General features: G+C 55.4%; 1 protein-coding gene across 2 annotated transcripts; it reads right to left on the reverse strand.

Annotated features, from left to right (window-relative positions):
* Window positions 1-5,593: 5,593 nt before the first annotated feature.
* On the reverse strand, window positions 5,594-18,526 carry SNX27 (sorting nexin 27). 2 transcript variants are annotated; one of them, XM_069950064.1, is made up of 13 exons: window positions 18,093-18,526; window positions 13,173-13,404; window positions 12,904-13,096; window positions 10,843-10,907; window positions 10,639-10,743; window positions 10,486-10,564; window positions 9,658-9,821; window positions 9,231-9,320; window positions 8,999-9,148; window positions 8,782-8,910; window positions 7,191-7,250; window positions 7,064-7,112; window positions 5,594-6,905 (listed from the first exon to the last, which is right to left on the reverse strand). In XM_069950064.1, the coding sequence occupies exons 1-13, from the start codon at window positions 18,356-18,358 to the stop codon at window positions 6,865-6,867; spliced, it is 1,623 nt and encodes a 540-aa protein (XP_069806165.1). In that variant the 5' UTR covers window positions 18,359-18,526; the 3' UTR covers window positions 5,594-6,864. The 2 variants fall into 2 exon arrangements, with proteins under 2 accessions (XP_069806165.1, XP_069806164.1); XM_069950063.1 differs by having other exon boundaries at window positions 7,050-7,112; window positions 18,093-18,525.
* Window positions 18,527-19,377: the final 851 nt, after the last annotated feature.

Raw genomic sequence — 19,377 nt, forward strand, 5'->3', positions numbered from 1 at the left:
ATACTCCTGCACACCAGGGACATCACAACATGGCGGGTGCTCATGAGATCGACGAGCCCAGTTGTCCTTCCTTAGACACTTATGGCCAGTACTGACCTCTCTATACCAGGGACCTTACATGACCGAGTGCTCTGGAGATTGCTGACCCCGGTCGTCCTTCCCAGGACACCTATGGCAGGTACTGACCCCTACACACCGGAGACCCCACATGACCGAGTGCTCTGGAGATTGCTGACCCCAGTCGTTCCTCCTTGCCCACCAATGGCCAGAACCTATATACCAGGTGTCACGAAAGGGACTTGTGACCAATAGAGGCAAGCACAGAGCACTCACTAAGAAGTATCACAATGCTAATACAACAAGCAACAAACCAAGTAAAATCAGATCTCTGTGACACCAGGGACCTCACATGACCGAGTAAGCCGACCCTGGTCATCCTTCCTTAGACACCTATGGCTGGTACTGATGCCTACACACCGGGGACCCCACATGACCGGGAGGAAATTACATTAGCAAACAGATCTCTGTAGGTCTCAGAAGCCCCGGAATCCATGAAGCCTTCAGCTGGCCGTCCATCCACCTGTATGGGAACCACATGGGGTTCTACCAGAGTGATGAAGGCCCCGGAATCCATGAAGCCTTTAGCTGGCCGTCCATCCACCTGCACTGGAACCACATGGGGTTCTACCAGAGTGATGAAGGCCCCGGAATCCATGAAGCCTTTAGCTGGCCGTCCATCCACCTGTATTGGAACCACATGGGGTTCTACCAGAGTGATGAAGGCCCCGGAATCCATGAAGCCTTTAGCTGGCCGTCCATCCGCCTGCACTAGAACCTCATGATTTTACCTTTTTTTCAGCATTAGCCCAGTTATCTGTATATTCTGCTTCCTCTATGTGTCCACATGAGACTTATCATACCCAACTGCTGAATCCACCCTGGGGCATCCCTCGCTCTTTTACTGACTGACTGCAGATTGGAGAGGAGCCGCTGGTGAATTTTCAATAGGTGATCCAGGGGTTGATCTCTTAGCTATCAGGCAGACGGCTTGCAGCTGTCCTGGGGAGCCACAGCAGCTCTAAGAACCAGGAGACACCATTCCAAGTGACCTGGGAGGAGGCTGTAGGAGTTGGGGCACCACTTCCTTCACCTTCTCTGGCGCTGTAGTAGTACATACAGGACTTCTCTGTGCTGCAGATCTGTTTTCCACATACCTATCAGCTAGACAGGCAGCTTCTTCCAAAGTCTAGAGTTCTCGATTTATCACCCACTCCTTAAAGTGACTCTGTACCCACAATCTGTCCCCCCAAACCACTTCGGATAGCTGCTTTTAATCCAAGATCTGTCCTGGGGTCCGTTCGGCAGGTGATGCAGTTATTGTCCCAAAATAAACAACTTTTAAACTTGCAGCCCCGTGCCAAACGGGAGTATCTGTGCCCTAACTTTGCACCACCCCTCTGTCCCTCCTCCCCACCCTCTTCATCATTAGAAATGCCACTATAACATTTTCTCCATGCTGAACATGTGCATTATGATCCAGTCCATGTGCCGTGCTGACACAGGTGGGGAATAGGAGACAATCTGCCTGGAGCATTCCTAATGGTGAGGAGGGACAGAGAGGTTGTGCCAGCCTAATGCATACTCAATGTAAGCCCCGCCCGTTGGGCACAGGGCTGCCAGTTTAAAAGTTGTTTTTTAGGACAATAACTGCATCACCTGCCAAACAGACCCCAGGACAGATCTTGGGTTAAAAGCAGCTATCCGAAGGTACAAGTGGTTTGGAGGGGTCAGATTGTGGGTACAGAGTCGCTTTAACTCTTGTTCTCTCATCCTCCAGTAATGTCCTGGCACCACCCTCTACTCTCATCCTCCAGTGGAGGATGAGAGAGCAGAGTGTAGTGCCAGGACATCACTGGAGGATGAGAGCAGAGGGTGGTGCCAGGACATCACTGGAGGATGAGAGCAGAGGGTGGTGCCAGGACATCACTGATGTCCTGGCACTGCGCTCTGCTCTCTCATCCTCCAGTGATGTCCTGGCACTACACTCTGCTCTCTCATTCTCCAGTGATGTCCTGACACCACGCTCGTTCTGCTCTCTCATCCTCCAGTGATGTCCTGACACCACGCTCACTCTGCTCTCTCATCCTCCAGTGATGTCTTGGCACTACACTCAGGACATCACTGGAGGATGAAAGCGCAGAGCGTGAGCGGTGCCAGGACATCGCTGGAGGATGAGAGAGCAGAGAGTGGTGCCAGGACATCACTGGAGGATGAGAGAGCAGAGCGCAGTGCCAGGACATCAGTGATGTCCTGGCACCACCCTCTGCTCTCATCCTCCAGTGATGTCCCGGCACTGCGCTCTGCTCTCATCCTCCAGTGATGTCCTGACACCACGCTCTGCTCTCTCATTCTCCAGTGATGTCCTGGCACCGCGCTCTGCTCTCATATTCTTCTGTGATGTCCTGGCACTGCGCTCTGCTCTCATCCTCAAGTGATGTCCTGGCACCGCGCTCTGCTCTCTCATCCTCCAGTGATGTCCTGGCACCGTGCTCTGCTCTCTCATCCTCCAGTGATGTCCTGGCACTGCGCTCGCTCTGCTCTCTCATCCTCCAGTGATGTCCTGGCACTGCGCTCGCTCTGCTCTCTCATCCTCCAGTGATGTCCTGGCACTGCGCTCGCACTGCTCTCTCATCCTCCAGTGATGTCCTGGCACTGCGCTCGCTCTGCGCTCTCATCCTCCAGTGATGTCCTGGCACTGCGCTCGCTCTGCTCTCTCATCCTCCAGTGATGTCCTGGCACTGCGCTCGCTCTGCTCTCATATCCTCCAGTGATGTCCTGGCACTGCGCTCTGCTCTCTCATCCTCCAGTGATGTCCTGGCACTGCGCTCGCTCTGCTCTCTCATCCTCCAGTGATGTCCTGGCACTGCGCTCTGCTCTCTCATCCTCCAGTGATGTCCTGGCACTGCGCTCGCTCTGCTCTCTCATCCTCCAGTGATGTCCTGGCACTGCACTCGCTCTGCTCTCTCATCCTCAGCTCAGTTCTCTTCCAAGCAGTCTGATCCTCCTGTGAAATAATTCCTCAAAAGGGTCCATATCAGGCTCTTCCAGCTCTCGTATCTGCATACTGCTCAGTGCAACTCTCCAACCACTATCCACCACGACGGGCCTCGTGACCAATAGAGACAAGCACTGAGCAGTTATTTTCTTCTCAAAGTTCTTTATTCCAATGTAATGAACGCTTCAAATATGAAAAACACAGCAACATGGTGAGGAAGAGCGCGGCAGCTTTCTCTCTTCAGGTCCAGCCAAATCTACTACGGCCCTCACACACAGACAGCTCACCTAACTACCCCACCTCCTGTGCCACATCAGTTAGCAGGGGTCAGGGTGGGACCATATTACCAGGTAGAGATGACACCTCTGGGGAACGTAGAAGGTCCCAGCTCTGGATTCCAGAGAGTCAAAAAAGTCACTGATCAGTATCTCAATGTGCAATTCTAATACACTAAGCAACAAATAGAGATGAGGGAACCTGGAACATGCTGGAGTCCATCCGAACCCGAACGTTTAGCATTTGATTAGCGGTGGCTGCTGAAGTTGCATAAAGCCCTAAGGCTATGTGGAAAACATGGATATAGTCATTGGCTGTATCCATGTTTTCCAGACAACCTTAGAGCTTTATCCAAGTTCAGCAGCCGCCACTAATCAAATACCGAACGTTCGGGTTCGGATCGACTCGAACCCGAACCTGGTTCGCTCATCTCTAGCAACAAACTAAGTAAGGAAATTACATCAACACAGATCTCAGACACCGGGGACCCCACCTGACCGGGTGCTCTGGAGATCGCCAACTCTGGTCGTCCTTCCTCAGACACCTATGGTCGGTACTGACCCTTACACACCGGTGACCCCACCTGACCGGGTGCTCTGGAGATCGCCAACTCTGGTCGTCCTTCCTTGGACACCTATGGTTGGTACTGACCCATACACACCGGGGACCCCACATAACTGAGTGCTCTGAAGATCACTGACTCTAGTCGTCCTTCCTTGGACACCTATGGTCGGTACTGACCCTTACACACTGGGGACCCCACATGACCGAGTGCTCTGAAGATCGCCAACTCTGGTCGTCCTTCCTCAGACACCTATGGTCGGTACTGACCCTTACACACCGGTGACCCCACCTGACCGAGTGCTCTGAAGATCACTGACTCTGGTCATCCTTCCTTGGATACCTATGGTTGGTACTGACCCTTACACACTGGGGACCCCACCTGACCGAGTGCTCTGAAGATCACTGACTCTGGTCATCCTTCCTTGGATACCTATGGTTGGTACTGACCCTTACACACTGGGGACCCCACCTGACCGAGTGCTAGACAACCAACAAAGGAAAGCCATGTCACACATGTAAGGGTGGCACTCCCAAAATAACAAAATAAATTAGATAAATAAATAAATAGTATAAGCTGCATGTAAAGGTGGCAAAAGTACAACAAATTTTATTAATACACGAAAGTCATAAAGTGCAAAACATACAGGTTAAAAGCAATTAAAACCACAACATACAAAAGTCCATGTTAAATAGACATGGAACCAGGACAAACTGACATGTATCCAAATAAGACGCCCCCTATGGTAAATGATACTGACTCAAACCATAAGAAATGATGTATATGTGTCAGAATATGAGCAGTGATGTCTGTATGAATGACAGAGCTCAATGGACACAAAACAACCCGGATAGATAGGAGAACAAAGAATATGAAGAAATTGTGTGAGTCTAGTAATAGGATTAAATATCACCAGAGGGGGAGTCCATGTCAGGGTCCGAAAAACCCCACGCGTTCCGTCTCCGTCACGAGACTTTCTCAAAAAGTCTCGTGACGGAGACGGAACGCGTGGGGTTTTTCGGACCCTGACATGGACTCCCCCTCTGGTGATATTTAATCCTATTACTAGACTCACACAATTTCTTCATATTCTTTGTTCTCCTATCTATCCGGGTTGTTTTGTGTCCATTGAGCTCTGTCATTCATACAGACATCACTGCTCATATTCTGACACATATACATCATTTCTTATGGTTTGAGTCAGTATCATTTACCATAGGGGGCGTCTTATTTGGATACATGTCAGTTTGTCCTGGTTCCATGTCTATCTAACATGGACTTTTGTATGTTGTGGTTTTAATTGCTTTTAACCTGTATGTTTTGCACTTTATGACTTTCGTGTATTAATAAAATTTGTTGTACTTTTGCCACCTTTACATGCAGCTTATACTATTTATTTATTTATCTAATTTATTTTGTTATTTTGGGAGTGCCACCCTTACATGTGTGACATGGCTTTCCTTTGTTGGTTGTCTTGTATGAATTTTTCATGTCATATTGGGTCGAGCACCCCATCCTATAGATCTAAGTAGTGCCTTGCCCTCCATTTTTTGCTTTCGACCTGACCGAGTGCTCTGAAGATCACTGACTCTGGTCATCCTTCCTTGGACACCTATGGTTGGTACTGACCCCTACACATCAGGGACCCCCTTGGGAGCCGGAGCCCCCATGCAGGTTAATAAGCAGCCAGGTGATGGCGGTTTCATCAATAAATTGATTTATTTAAAAGAATATGTTACAATTAATTACACTAAGGTGACTTTACTGAACGAGATTAGATTGTTAGCTCTGGAACATGACGTTAAACACTGGTGCACGCGCTTCTCTCTCCTTAAACCCTTCACATTCGATGCAAACAAAATAAACCATCCTGACGGCAACCGCGTCCTGGTTAGAAAATAAATTAAAGAGAACATAAACAAAGTCCACACGGGGGGGGAGGGGTTGTTTGAGAGACCGGAGGAGGGGAGGGGGGGTGGCGAGACCAGAGAAAGGGAGGGGAGGGGCGGGGCCTTAGCTGGTGACCGCTATGTTATTGCTGTGATGTGGACGTCACCGCTGGAAGATTTGTTCTGGTCTGAGGCATAGGAGGGGAAGGAGGCGAGGTCGGCAGTAAAGACCCTGCCCACCGCGACACACAAGAGCCGAGCCTGACGGGTGCGGGGGAGGGATTTACACACTACATGAAGGCACATCATACGCTCCGTGGTCACCTGACTAGGTCACGCCCCCCGCCCCTTACATTCACTCGGCCAGACGACACTTGGGGGGGAAATTGAAAATTGTAGTCACCAACCGCCAATCCCCATCATCTGCGGGGGAGGGGAAATAGCACTTTCCCGTTTGGCACAATTGTATAGAAAGTAGCACTTTAGATTCATGGCCCCGCCCCCAGCTCGCTGTTTCCTCTCCGTGTTCCCCTCCCCAGGTGCAGACACTGACATGGACGCCGGACGCGGCAGTGGATCTGGGTGCTGTGAATACTGACATCATTACAAAGGGTGCTGACCTAATCCGCAGAATGGGCGGAGTGTGGGAGGGGAGGGGCAGCAGCGGCAGATCCGGTCCGGGTACGGGTGAGGAGGGAGATCTCCTATATACAAGTGCAGAAATGTGGAGACCACCGCGTCCCATCAGCCACTTCATGTCCGCCAGGTAGTAGTGTTAGGAGAGAGGGAAGGGTTAATCACACATGCAAGGACGACAACAACGGGATTGGGAGGGGTCCAAACTACAAAAAGCAATGGCGGGACTTAGAGGATGAGACGTCTTGCTCAAGAGCGGCCTGGACGACACTGAGGTCTAATGCTTGGTGCGGAATGATTAACCCCTGCAATGCTGTTCAGGGCAGCCCAGGGCTAAAGAGGTTAATTCAGTCTGTCTTTAGGACAATATGAGATGCTGCTGAACAAGTGGCGGCTCCGCCGGCCGAGGAGGAGGGGGAGGGACCCATGGTGGCGGCTGCTAGGTGCTAGTGTCCTTGTGCTGCAATCGTACAATCTGAAAGATGTTCTGTGGAAGAGAGAGAGGGAAGAGTTACATCGCCAAGACAAATAGCTGGGGGGGGGGGGGGGTGGTTGCTGACGGGCGGCGCGGTTATGGTATGTGTAGATGGGCAGCACGGCCTGAGCGACAGGGGTGGTGGGTGCAGGTTACCTTGCTGCACGTACTGTCATTGGTGCAGTTCTTATTGTCTTTGTCTGTGGCTTCTTCTTCCACCTGGAAAGAGAGAGGGGGCAGAGTCAGATGGCGCGGGGGGGGGGGGGGGGTGTCTAGGATATGATTGGGGATAGTTACCTCTTTCCTCCACTTTAGTTCACAGAAAACTCTCTCGAAGCATTCATGCATGTAGTTAAACTGCAGAGAGAAGTTAAAGGTGTTATCCCGGTAACAAAAGCAATAGACGATCCGCGTCCCCAATCCCACCCTGTGTCTAATATACACGTATAACCTTGCACCCTTTCCCTGGTTTTTTCTCTTTTTTTATATTCTCTGGACATCTAAAATAATCTTCTCTGTGTCCACTCTGACAAGATGCTGCTCCGCCTTCTCCCCTCCCTTTGTAGGCACAGGACATGTGATGATGTCTCCGGGGGCGGGGTTAGCCGTCTATAGACTTACATGTGTCCCTGAGCCTAGGTCTCTCTAATATGAAACCTTATAGTTCTCTCTCTGCTTGCTTTCAGTGACTGCAGCCGTAGGGTTCTCTCTCTGCTTGCCGTCAGTGAATGCAGCCGTAGGGTTCTCTCTCTGCTTGCTTTCAGTGACTGCTGCGGTATGGTTCTTTCTTCTTGCTGTCAGTGAATGCTGCCGTATGGTTCTTTCTGCTTGCTGTCAGTGAATGCAGGCATATGTACCTATCAGAGCTCTGTATATTGTAGGTGTTATGGATGTTCTTAGAGTCTGGATGGAACTGGAATCAGTCAGTCATGAAGCAGAGATCTAAACCTACACTACACCCCCACCCTGGTAAACACATGCCCATTATGCAGCACATAACTACACCATGCCCCGCGTTGGGGCTGTGACTACAAGGACATGATATACGGGGGCGGGGCTGTGACTACCACTAAGGGTACTATTACACGGAACAATCGGCCCGATTCGGCAGGTTATCACTCCATCTAATAAATACAACGCTCAGCCGATGACGACGATCATCGGCTGATCGTTGATAGAGGTTTGGACCCATTTTCGTCGGGCGCTGACCGCGCACAGCTACGTGTAATAGCGGTGCTCGGCCGGCGACTGACGATATACATTACCTATCCACATTCCAGGGCTGCTGCTGCCGTCTTCTCCTCCACGGGTCCCGCACGCTCTAACTTCAGAGTGGCCTGTCAGCTGACAGGCAGCTCAGCCAATCACAGGCCGGGACCGCCGCGGCCTGTCAGCTGACAGGCCACTCTGAAGTTAGAGTGTGCGGGACCCGTGGAGGAGAAGACCGCAGCAGCAGCCCTGGAACGTGGATAGGTATTGTGTATAGTTAAGCAAGGGCATCGGTAACAATGTCCCTGCAGCCCTTGTTTAATGATTATCGGGCCGTGTAATAGGCGCCGATCTAGCAGATCGCTGCTCGTTTACAAGTATTATCAGGCCCCCATCGGCCCGTGTAATACCACCCTAAGACATGATATACAGGGGTCTGTGACTACGGCTAAGACATGATATATAGGGGGCGGGGCTGTGACTACCACTAAGATACGGTATACAGGGGGCACAGCTTTGACTACCACAAGGACATGATATACAGGGGCGGGGCTGTGACTACCGCTAAGACGTGATATACAGCGGGCTGTGATGACCACTAAGACATGATATACAGGGAGAGGGGCTGTGACTACCGCTTACTACACGTCTCAGCACACCAGCTGGGCTCTGTACTCACATATGGAGTGAATATCTTGACCCATCGGGGTTTCTTTTCCCCACGGGCGTACTCGAAGCAGAACGCCATCCCTTCCTCGTCCGTGTCCCATCGCTGCATCTCGTCCCATTCAAAGGCAATGACCTGGTTCTGTAATGAGAGGAGGGGTGGAGGGTCAGTGGGTAATGTAGGGGTAGGGGTGGGGGTGGAGGCGACACCACCCAGCGGCTTGCCTCACCTCCAGCTGCCCCTCCTCTGTGCAGGCCAGCAGCTTGAAGTGCTTGATGCTGATGGCGGTGATGACGTGGCCTTTCCTCCGGGAGTCGCAGGAACAGTGCGGGAACATGATCTCATTGTAGCCATCACAGCTCCGTAACATGTTTAGGTACTGGAAGAGACCACAGGGGGCGACACTGAGCACAGAGGAGACAACAACCCCAGTGAGGCCCCCAGCCGATCCTGCCACTCACCATCAGCATCTTCCGCTGCTCGCACAGCTTCTGCAGCTGATACGCCTTGTCCTCCGCCTTTATATAACCTTTCTTCACGTCATCCACCGCCTGCAAGAGATCAAATACAAACCTTCAGAGCTGAAATCCCAAAGCCTTTCAGTGCTGACACTGCCAGCCAAGGGGAGTGCACCAGAACAGAGCGGAGAGCAGGGCCAGCGCCAGCCTGGGGAGGAGCGGCATCGGCGGCAGGGTCAGCCCGGGGAGGAGCGGCGGCGGCATCGGCGGCAGGGTCAGCCCGGGGAGGAGCGGCGGCGGCATCGGCAGCAGGGTCAGCGGCATCGGCAGGGTCAGTCCGGGGAGGAGCGGCAGGGTCAGCGGCATCGGCAGGGTCAGCCTGGGGAGGAGCGGCAACGGTGGCAGGGCCAGTCCGGCCGGCGGCACCCACCTGGTGGAAGAAGTAGGACATGGCGAGGTCGTTGTCCTTCAGCAGCGCCTCCTCTGAGGTGGTGAAGAGCCATTTGCGCACGGTCAGGCAGGTGCCGGGCACAGCAGATGTGTAGTTCTGTACATACAACTTGTGGGGGAACTCATTGGGCGCCAACTTCCTGACTGAGAGAGCAAAGAAAGATAGCACGACCCATAACCACACCCGGAGATTATATAACAGTACAGGAGCGTGATAAGAGGATATCCGTCACATAAAGGAGCCAGAACCCTATAGCACAGGGGCTATAACAGTACAGGAGCCAGAACCCAGGGCCTATAACAGTACAGGAGCATAATAAGAGGATATCCGTCACATACAGAAGCCAGAACCCTATAGCACAGGGGCTATAACAGTACAGGAGCATAATAAGAGGATATCCGTCACATACAGAAGCCAGAACCCTATAGCACAGGGGCTATGACAGTACAGGAGCATAATAAGAGGATATCCGTCACATACAGAAGCCAGAACCCTATAGCACAGGGGCTATAACAGTACAGGAGCCAGAACCCAGGGCCTATAACAGTACAGGAGCATAATAAGAGGATATCCGTCACATACAGAAGCCAGGGCCTATAACAATACAGGAGTGTGAGCTCAGAGAATCTCCCCTACAGGACACATAGGAGCTGTAGCTATCCTGCAGGTAGTCAGCGCCCCCTGGTGGCCGCACAGCAAATTGCGTACATCAATGTATGGGCCAGCTGTCTACCAATAGGAGCCCAGAACACCAGGTCATGTGACCCTCAGGAAATACACAAGAGACAGAAATCCACCAGTACTGACCGAAGGAATGGTTAATGACCTCAAACAAGGCAAAGTAGTTTGCTGTGATGGCGTCCATCCCGATCCGGGCAGCGAGAGCCTGCAGGGACAGAAGACAGTGAGGGGGTGCAGACATGGTGAAGGACGCCCCCTACAGCATGCAGCCCCCACTACCTGGAACACCTGGTCTGTGGTGCTGTTCTTCTTCACCCGTACGGTGGCCGTTGTCTTGTCAGGTAGCGCCACCCGCAGCTCCACATCGGAAACACCATTATAGTTCTGTGAGAGGGGGAGGGGAGCGATACACGGCTCGTAATCACCAGAACAACGTGCGCCCCCCCACCTCCATATCGGACCTTCCCTTAACTCTGATCTTACCTCATCCGACTCTGAAAGGAACTCCTGCATGATGTCACTCTCCCCGATCACCCGGATAGAGCAAACTGTGCAGAGAGAGATGAGAAAGGTCACAGAGCGTCCCATACTGCATCACTCTCCGCCCTGCAGCTCCCCTGCTCACCTTTCTCCAGGTACTCCTCCAGGCCCCTCCCCCGGTGGTCTCCCCCCCCCCCTGCTCACCTTTCTCCAGGTACTCCTCCAGGCCCCACTCCCCGGTGGTCTCCCCCCCCCCCCGGTCACCTTTCTCCAGGCCCCTCTCCACCAGTGGTCTCCCCCCCCCCCCCTGCTCACCTTTCTCCAGGTACTCCTCCAGGCCCCTCTCCACCAGTGGTCCCCCCCCTCCCTGCTCACCTTTCTCCAGGTACTCCTCCAGGCCCCTCTTCCCCAGTGGTCTCCCCCCCCCCTCTCACCTTTCTCCAGGTACTCCTCCAGGCCCCTCTTCCCCAGTGGTCTCCCTCCCGCTCACCTTTCTCCAGGTACTCCTCCAGGCCCCTCTCCACCAGTGGTCTCCCTCCCGCTCACCTTTCTCCAGGTACTCCTCCAGGCCCCTCTTCCCCAGTGGTCTCCCCCCCCCTCTCACCTTTCTCCAGGTACTCCTCCAGGCCCCTCTCCCCCAGTGGTCTCCCCCCCCCCTCTCACCTTTCTCCAGGTACTCCTCCAGGCCCTCTTCCCCAGTGGTCTCCCTCCCCCCCCCCCCCCCCCCCCCCCCGCTCACCTTTCTCCAGGTACTCCTCCAGGCCCCCCTCCCCCGGTGGTCTCCCCCCCCCCCCCCCTGCTCACCTTTCTCCAGGTACTCCTCCAGGCCCCTCTCCACCAGTGGTCTCCCCCCCCCCCCTGCTCACCTTTCTCCAGGTACTCCTCCAGGCCCCCCCCCCCCGGTGGTCCCCCCCCCCCCCCCCCCCGCTCACCTTTCTCCAGGTACTCCTCCAGGCCCCCCTCCCCCGGTGGTCTCCCCCCCCCCCTGCTCACCTTTCTCCAGGTACTCCTCCAGGCCCCCCTCCCCCCCCCTGCTCACTTTTCTCCAGGTACTCCTCCAGGCCCCTCTTCCCCTGCGGCCCCCCTCTCACCTTTCTCCAGGTACTCCTCCAGGCCCCCCTCCACCAGTGGTCTCCCCCCCCCCCCCCACCTTTCTCCAGGTACTCCTCCAGGCCCCTCTTCCCCTGCGGCCCCCCTCTCACCTTTCTCCAGGTACTCCTCCAGGCCCCCCTCCACCAGTGGTCTCCCCCCCCCCCTGCTCACCTTTCTCCAGGTACTCCTCCAGGCCCCTCTCCCCCGGTGGTCTCCCCCCCTGCTCACCTTTCTCCAGGTACTCCTCCAGGCCCCTCTTCCCCAGTGGTCTCCCCCCCCCCTGCTCACCTTTCTCCAGGTACTCCTCCAGGCCCCTCTTCCCCAGTGGTCTCCCTCCTGCTCACCTTTCTCCAGGTACTCCTCCAGGCCCCTCTCCACCAGTGGTCTCCCCCCCCCCCCCCCTGCTCACCTTTCTCCAGGTACTCCTCCAGGCCCCTCTTCCCCAGTGGTCTCCCCCCTGCTCACCTTTCTCCAGGTACTCCTCCAGGCCCCTATTCCCCGGTGGTCTCCCCCCCTCTCACCTTTCTCCAGGTACTCCTCCAGGCCCCTCTTCCCCAGTGGTCCCCCCCCCTGCTCACCTTTCTCCAGGTACTCCTCCAGGCCCCTCTTCCCCAGTGGTCTCCCTCCCGCTCACCTTTCTCCAGGTACTCCTCCAGGCCCCTCTCCACCAGTGGTCTCCCCCCCTGCTCACCTTTCTCCAGGTACTCCTCCAGGCCCCTCTTCCCCAGTGGTCTCCCTCCCGCTCACCTTTCTCCAGGTACTCCTCCAGGCCCCTCTTCCCCAGTGGTCTCCCTCCCGCTCACCTTTCTCCAGGTACTCCTCCAGGCCCCTCTTCCCCAGTGGTCTCCCTCCCGCTCACCTTTCTCCAGGTACTCCTCCAGGCCCCCCTCCACCAGTGGTCTCCCCCCCTGCTCACCTTTCTCCAGGTACTCCTCCAGGCCCCTCTTCCCCGGTGGTCTCCCTCCAGCTCACCTTTCTCCAGGTACTCCTCCAGGCCCCTCCTCCGGGCGTCCAGCTGCTGCTCTGACAGGGAGAACGGCCATTTTCCTGGCAGTCGGGGGAAGGTGAAGTTGGCAAATTCTCTCTTCAGGTTCTGGTTGAGGATAGCGAACTCGCGGTATCTCTTGGAGCAGAGCTGGCGTCCGGCCATGTAGACATTATAGACCTGCAGGAGGAGGCAGAGGTCATGGGACCGGGATAGAAGTTATACTGTGCACTCCTCACCAGCACTCACCACTTACCACAAACTTCTCAGCGTTCTGCTCCACGTGTTTGTATGTGGGGATGGAGATGGGCACCGCCTGCTTCTCCGTGTAGTCGTAGAAGGACTGGCCTGAGGAGTCATCGCTGGGATCCAGATTATCGGCCTCGTGTGGGGGCACCGACAGCACCGTCAGCACCAGCTCCTTCTCCCCAGCCCGGATCAGGTCCACCACCTGCTTGTGTGTGGCCCCCTCCACATTCACCCCGTTACTGAGGAGAGAAGAGGACTGATCAGGGGGTGCACAGTACAACTTTCCTGCTACTCCCCTCCACATTCACCCCATTACTGAGGAGAGAAGAGGAGACATCGGGGTGTGCACAGTACAACTTCCCTGCTACTCCCCTCCACATTCACCCCATTACAGAGGAGAGGAGAGAAGAGGACACATCAGGGTGTGCACAGTAACACTTCCTTCCTACTCCCCTCCTGCACTGGGGCGGATGCTGCAGCTCAAGGGAAAAGGAAGTATTCAGGAAGAGCTGGACGACTTACTACACCCTGTCACACACCGGACCGGTACTTACACCTCTAGGACACTGTCACACACCGAACACCAGAACAGTACTTACACCTCCAGGATTATGTTACACACCGGATCAGTACTTACACCTCAGGGATGCAGTCACACACACAAGATCAGTACTTACACCTTCAGGATGTTGTCACGAACACTGGATACCCGATGGGTACTTACACCTCCAGGACACAGTCACACACTGGACCAGTACTTACACCTCCAAGACCTTGTCGCACACCGTATGCTGGATCGGTACTTACACCGGACCGGTACTTACACCTCCAGGATGCAGTCACACATACCGGTCACCAGATCAGTACTTACACCTCCAGGATTCTGTCACACACCGGATAAGTACTTACACCTCCAGAATGTGGTCACACACACCGGATCGGTACTTACTCCTCCAGGATGCAGTCACACACAGGACACCGGATCAGTACTTACACCTCCAGGACACTGTCACACACACGGGACCGGTACTTACACCTTCAGGATGCAGTCACACACACCGGACTGGTACTTACACCTCCAGGACAATGTCAGACACACCAGACCGTTACTTACACCTCCAGGACACTGTCACACACACCAGACACCGTCACACACACCGGACCGGTACTTACACCTCCAGGACACCGTCACACACCCTGGACACCCTCACAGTACTTACACCTTCAGGATACTGTCACGGTACTTACACCTCCAGGATACTGTCACGGTACTTACACCTCCAGGACACCGTCACACACACCGGACCAGTACTTACACCTCCAGGATGCGGTCACACACACCGGAACGGTACTTACACCTCCAGGATGCAGTCACACACACCGGACCGGTACTTACACCTCCAGGATGCAGTCACACACACCGGACCGGTACTTACACCTCCAGGACACAGTCACACACACCGGACCGGTACTTACACCTCCAGGACACCGTCACACACACCGGACCGGTACTTACACCTCCAGGACGCAGTCACACACACCGGACCGGTACTTACACCTCCAGGATGCAGTCACACACACCGGACCGGTACTTACACCTCCAGGACACAGTCACACACACCGGACCGGTACTTACACCTCCAGGACGCAGTCACACACACCGGACCGGTACTTACACCTCCAGGACACAGTCACACACACCGGACCGGTACTTACACCTCCAGGACACCGTCACACACACCGGACCGGTACTTACACCTCCAGGACACTGTCACACACACCGGACCGGTACTTACACCTCCAGGACACCGTCACACACAGGACACCGGACCGGTACTTACACCTCCAGGACACCGTCACACACACCGGACCGGTACTTACACCTCCAGGACACTGTCACACACACCGGACCGGTACTTACACCTCCAGGACACCGTCACACACACCGGACCGGTACTTACACCTCCAGGACGCAGTCACACACACCGGACCGGTACTTACACCTCCAGGATGCAGTCACACACCCAGGACCGGTACTTACACCTCCAGGACACAGTCACACACACCGGACCGGTACTTACACCTCCAGGACCCAGTCACACACACCGGACCGGTACTTACACCTCCAGGACACAGTCACACATACACAGTACTTACACCTCCAGGACACAGTCACACACCCCGGACCGGTACTTACACCTCCAGGACACCGTCACACACACCGGACCGGTACTTACACCTCCAGGATGCAGTCACACACAGGACACCGGATCGGTACTTACACCTCCAGGACACCGTCACACACACCGGATCAGTACTTACACCTCCAGGACACAGTCACACACCCCGGACCGGTACTTACACCTCCAGGACGCAGTCACACACACCGGACCGGTACTTACACCTCCAGGACACAGTCACACACACCGGACCGGTACTTACACCTCCAGGACACAGTCACACACACAGGACCGGTACTTACACCTCCAGGACACAGTCACACACACCCGACCGGTACTTACACCTCCAGGACACAGTCACACACACCGGACCGGTACTTACACCTCCAGGACGCAGTCACACACACCGGACCGGTACTTACACCTCCAGGACACAGTCACACACACCGGACCGGTACTTACACCTCCAGGACACAGTCACACACACAGGACCGGTACTTACACCTCCAGGACACAGTCACACACACCCGACCGGTACTTACACCTCCAGGATGCGGTCACACACACCGGACCGGTACTTACACCTCCAGGATGCGGTCACACACACCGGACCGGTACTTACACCTCCAGGATGCGGTCACACACACCGGACCGGTACTTACACCTCCAGGACACAGTCACACACACCGGACCGGTACTTACACCTCCAGGATGCGGTCACACACACCGGACCGGTACTTACACCTCCAGGATGCGGTCACACACACCGGACCGGTACTTACACCTCCAGGATGCAGTCACACACACCGGACCGGTACTTACACCTCCAGGACACAGTCACACACACCGGACCGGTACTTACACCTCCAGGATGCGGTCACACACACCGGACGGTACTTACACCTCCAGGACAGCGTCACACACACCGGACCGGTACTTACACCTCCAGGACACCGTCACACACAGGACACCGGACCGGTACTTACACCTCCAGGACACAGTCACACACACCCGACCGGTACTTACACCTCCAGGACACCGTCACACACCCCGGACCGGTACTTACACCTCCAGGACGCAGTCACACACACCGGACCGGTACTTACACCTCCAGGACACCGTCACACACACCGGACCGGTACTTACACCTCCAGGACACCGTCACACACCCAGGACCGGTACTTACACCTCCAGGACACCGTCACACACCCAGGACCGGTACTTACACCTCCAGGACACCGTCACACACACCGGACCGGTACTTACACCTCCAGGACACCGTCACACACACCGGACCGGTACTTACACCTCCAGGATGCGGTCACACACACCGGACCGGTACTTACACCTCCAGGACGCAGTCACACACAGGACACCGGACCGGTACTTACACCTCCAGGATGCAGTCACACACACCGGACCGGTACTTACACCTCCAGGATGCGGTCACACACACCGGACCGGTAATTACACCTCCAGGATGCGGTCACACACACCGGACCGGTACTTACACCTCCAGGACACCGGACCGGTACTTACACCTTCAGGACACCGTCACACACAGGACACCGGACCGGTACTTACACCTCCAGGATGCGGTCACACACACCGGACCGGTACTTACACCTCCAGGATGCGGTCACACACACCGGACCGGTACTTACACCTCCAGGACACAGTCACACACACCGGACCGGTACTTACACCTCCAGGATGCGGTCACACACACCGGACCGGTACTTACACCTCCAGGACACCGTCACACACACCGGACCGGTACTTACACCTCCAGGATGCGGTCACACACACCGGACCGGTACTTACACCTCCAGGATGCGGTCACACACACCGGACCGGTACTTACACCTCCAGGATGCAGTCACACACACCGGACCGGTACTTACACCTCCAGGACACAGTCACACACACCGGACCGGTACTTACACCTCCAGGATGCGGTCACACACACCGGACCGGTACTTACACCTCCAGGACACCGTCACACACACCGGACCGGTACTTACACCTCCAGGACACCGTCACACACAGGACACCGGACCGGTACTTACACCTCCAGGACACAGTCACACACACCCGACCGGTACTTACACCTCCAGGACACCGTCACACACCCCGGACCGGTACTTACACCTCCAGGACGCAGTCACACACACCGGACCGGTACTTACACCTCCAGGACACCGTCACACACACCGGACCGGTACTTACACCTCCAGGACACCGTCACACACCCAGGACCGGTACTTACACCTCCAGGACACCGTCACACACCCAGGACCGGTACTTACACCTCCAGGACACCGTCACACACACCGGACCGGTACTTACACCTCCAGGATGCAGTCACACACACCGGACCGGTACTTACACCTCCAGGACACCGTCACACACACCGGACCGGTACTTACACCTCCAGGATGCAGTCACACACACCGGACCGGTACTTACACCTCCAGGACACCGTCACACACACCGGACCGGTACTTACACCTCCAGGATGCGGTCACACACACCGGACCGGTACTTACACCTCCAGGACGCAGTCACACACAGGACACCGGACCGGTACTTACACCTCCAGGATGCAGTCACACACACCGGACCGGTAATTACACCTCCAGGATGCGGTCACACACACCGGACCGGTACTTACACCTCCAGGACACCGGACCGGTACTTACACCTTCAGGACACCGTCACACACAGGACACCGGACCGGTACTTACACCTCCAGGATGCGGTCCCCCTTGCGGATCCCGGCTCGGTCGGCCGCTCCCCCGGGCAGCACGGCGCTGACATGCTGGAGCGGGGCGTACAGCTCGCCGTTGATGCTCCGGAGCTGGCCGCCCTCGCTCACCTGACCCCTCACATTGAAGCCATAACCGGACTCGGACTTTACTATCCGGACAACGCGCGGCCCCCCCGCCTGCCCGAAGCCCGGGCCTCCGCCCCCGTTCCGTTGACTAGAGTGTATCCCGTCGTCGTCCGCCATCTTTACACAGACCGGGAGGAGCGAAGCAGGCGGGAGTCACGGGACCGGAGCGTCACCCGCTGGGCATGCCGGGAGATGTAGTGCGGAAAGCTGTCATCTTGAAGGGGCGGGGCGAACGAAAAGATAGCTAATCACTACCGAGACGTGTGACGCGCAAGCCTGCAGGACAGACAGGACATGGAACCAATCACAGGCCTAGGAGGAACGACATCCACGACCAATCACAAGCAGGCGAGAAGCGGGGTAAAGCTATAGGCGTGTCTATACAGTCATGTGATCATGCTGAGGTAAAGAGGCGGGAGATTTGAAGTGACCCCAGACGTCTCCTCAGGTGAGTATGAGGGTCGGCTATCCGCTACTTAGGGGGCGCTGTAGTACTGGTTATATAACATGAGGACACTGGTGAGCTCAGCCTTGTCAGGAGACGATGGAAGTGCACAGCATAGCCGCAATGGCCGCCATTAGTCACAGATATGGTGATAGGGGGCGCTGTGGTACTGGTTATATGATAGGAGAGGACACTGGGGAGCTCAGCCTTGTCAGGAGACGATGGAAGTGCACAGCATAGCCGCCATTAGTCACAGATATGGTGATAGGGGGCGCTGTGGTACTGGTTATATGATAGGAGAGGACACTGGGGAGCTCAGCCTTGTCAGGAGACGATGGAAGTGCACAGCATAGCCGCAATGGCCGCCATTAGTCACAGATATAATGTTACAGTGAGGTCAGTGGTATGAGGTGAGCTGTGGGGGGGCGCTGCATGAGGGTCCCAGCACCCCAGAGGGCAGTCCAGCAGAATGGGGACCCCTGGGTGGTCACAAGGGAGAAGCGAGGTGTATGTGTGACCACAAGAACAACAATAACCTTATTTATATAGCACCAGGCAGGGATAGGGTCCGTGTGGCCAACAATGAACCGGAAAAAAAGAGAAGATGTTTGTACCTGCAGACGGGGCTGTGGGGTCCGTAAGGCTCGGCTCACATCAGTTCTGCTATCCATTCTATAAAAAAGAAAAGATG

This window comes from Dendropsophus ebraccatus, chromosome 13 (assembly GCF_027789765.1).
Source record: "Dendropsophus ebraccatus isolate aDenEbr1 chromosome 13, aDenEbr1.pat, whole genome shotgun sequence".
Taxonomy (NCBI): Eukaryota; Metazoa; Chordata; class Amphibia; order Anura; family Hylidae; genus Dendropsophus; species Dendropsophus ebraccatus.

Excerpts from the sequence above, each read along its gene's own strand:
- SNX27 (XM_069950063.1), bottom strand. The coding sequence starts at position 18,358 with ATGGCGGACGACGACGGGATACACTCTAGTCAACGGAACGGGGGCGGA. Across the intron at positions 13,405-18,092 it reads GGGGACCGCATCCTGGAGGT|TAACGGGGTGAATGTGGAGG; the intron begins GTAAGTACCGGT and ends TTCTCTCCTCAG. Across the intron at positions 9,321-9,657 it reads TGTCCTACTTCTTCCACCAG|GCGGTGGATGACGTGAAGAA; the intron begins GTGGGTGCCGCC and ends GATCTCTTGCAG.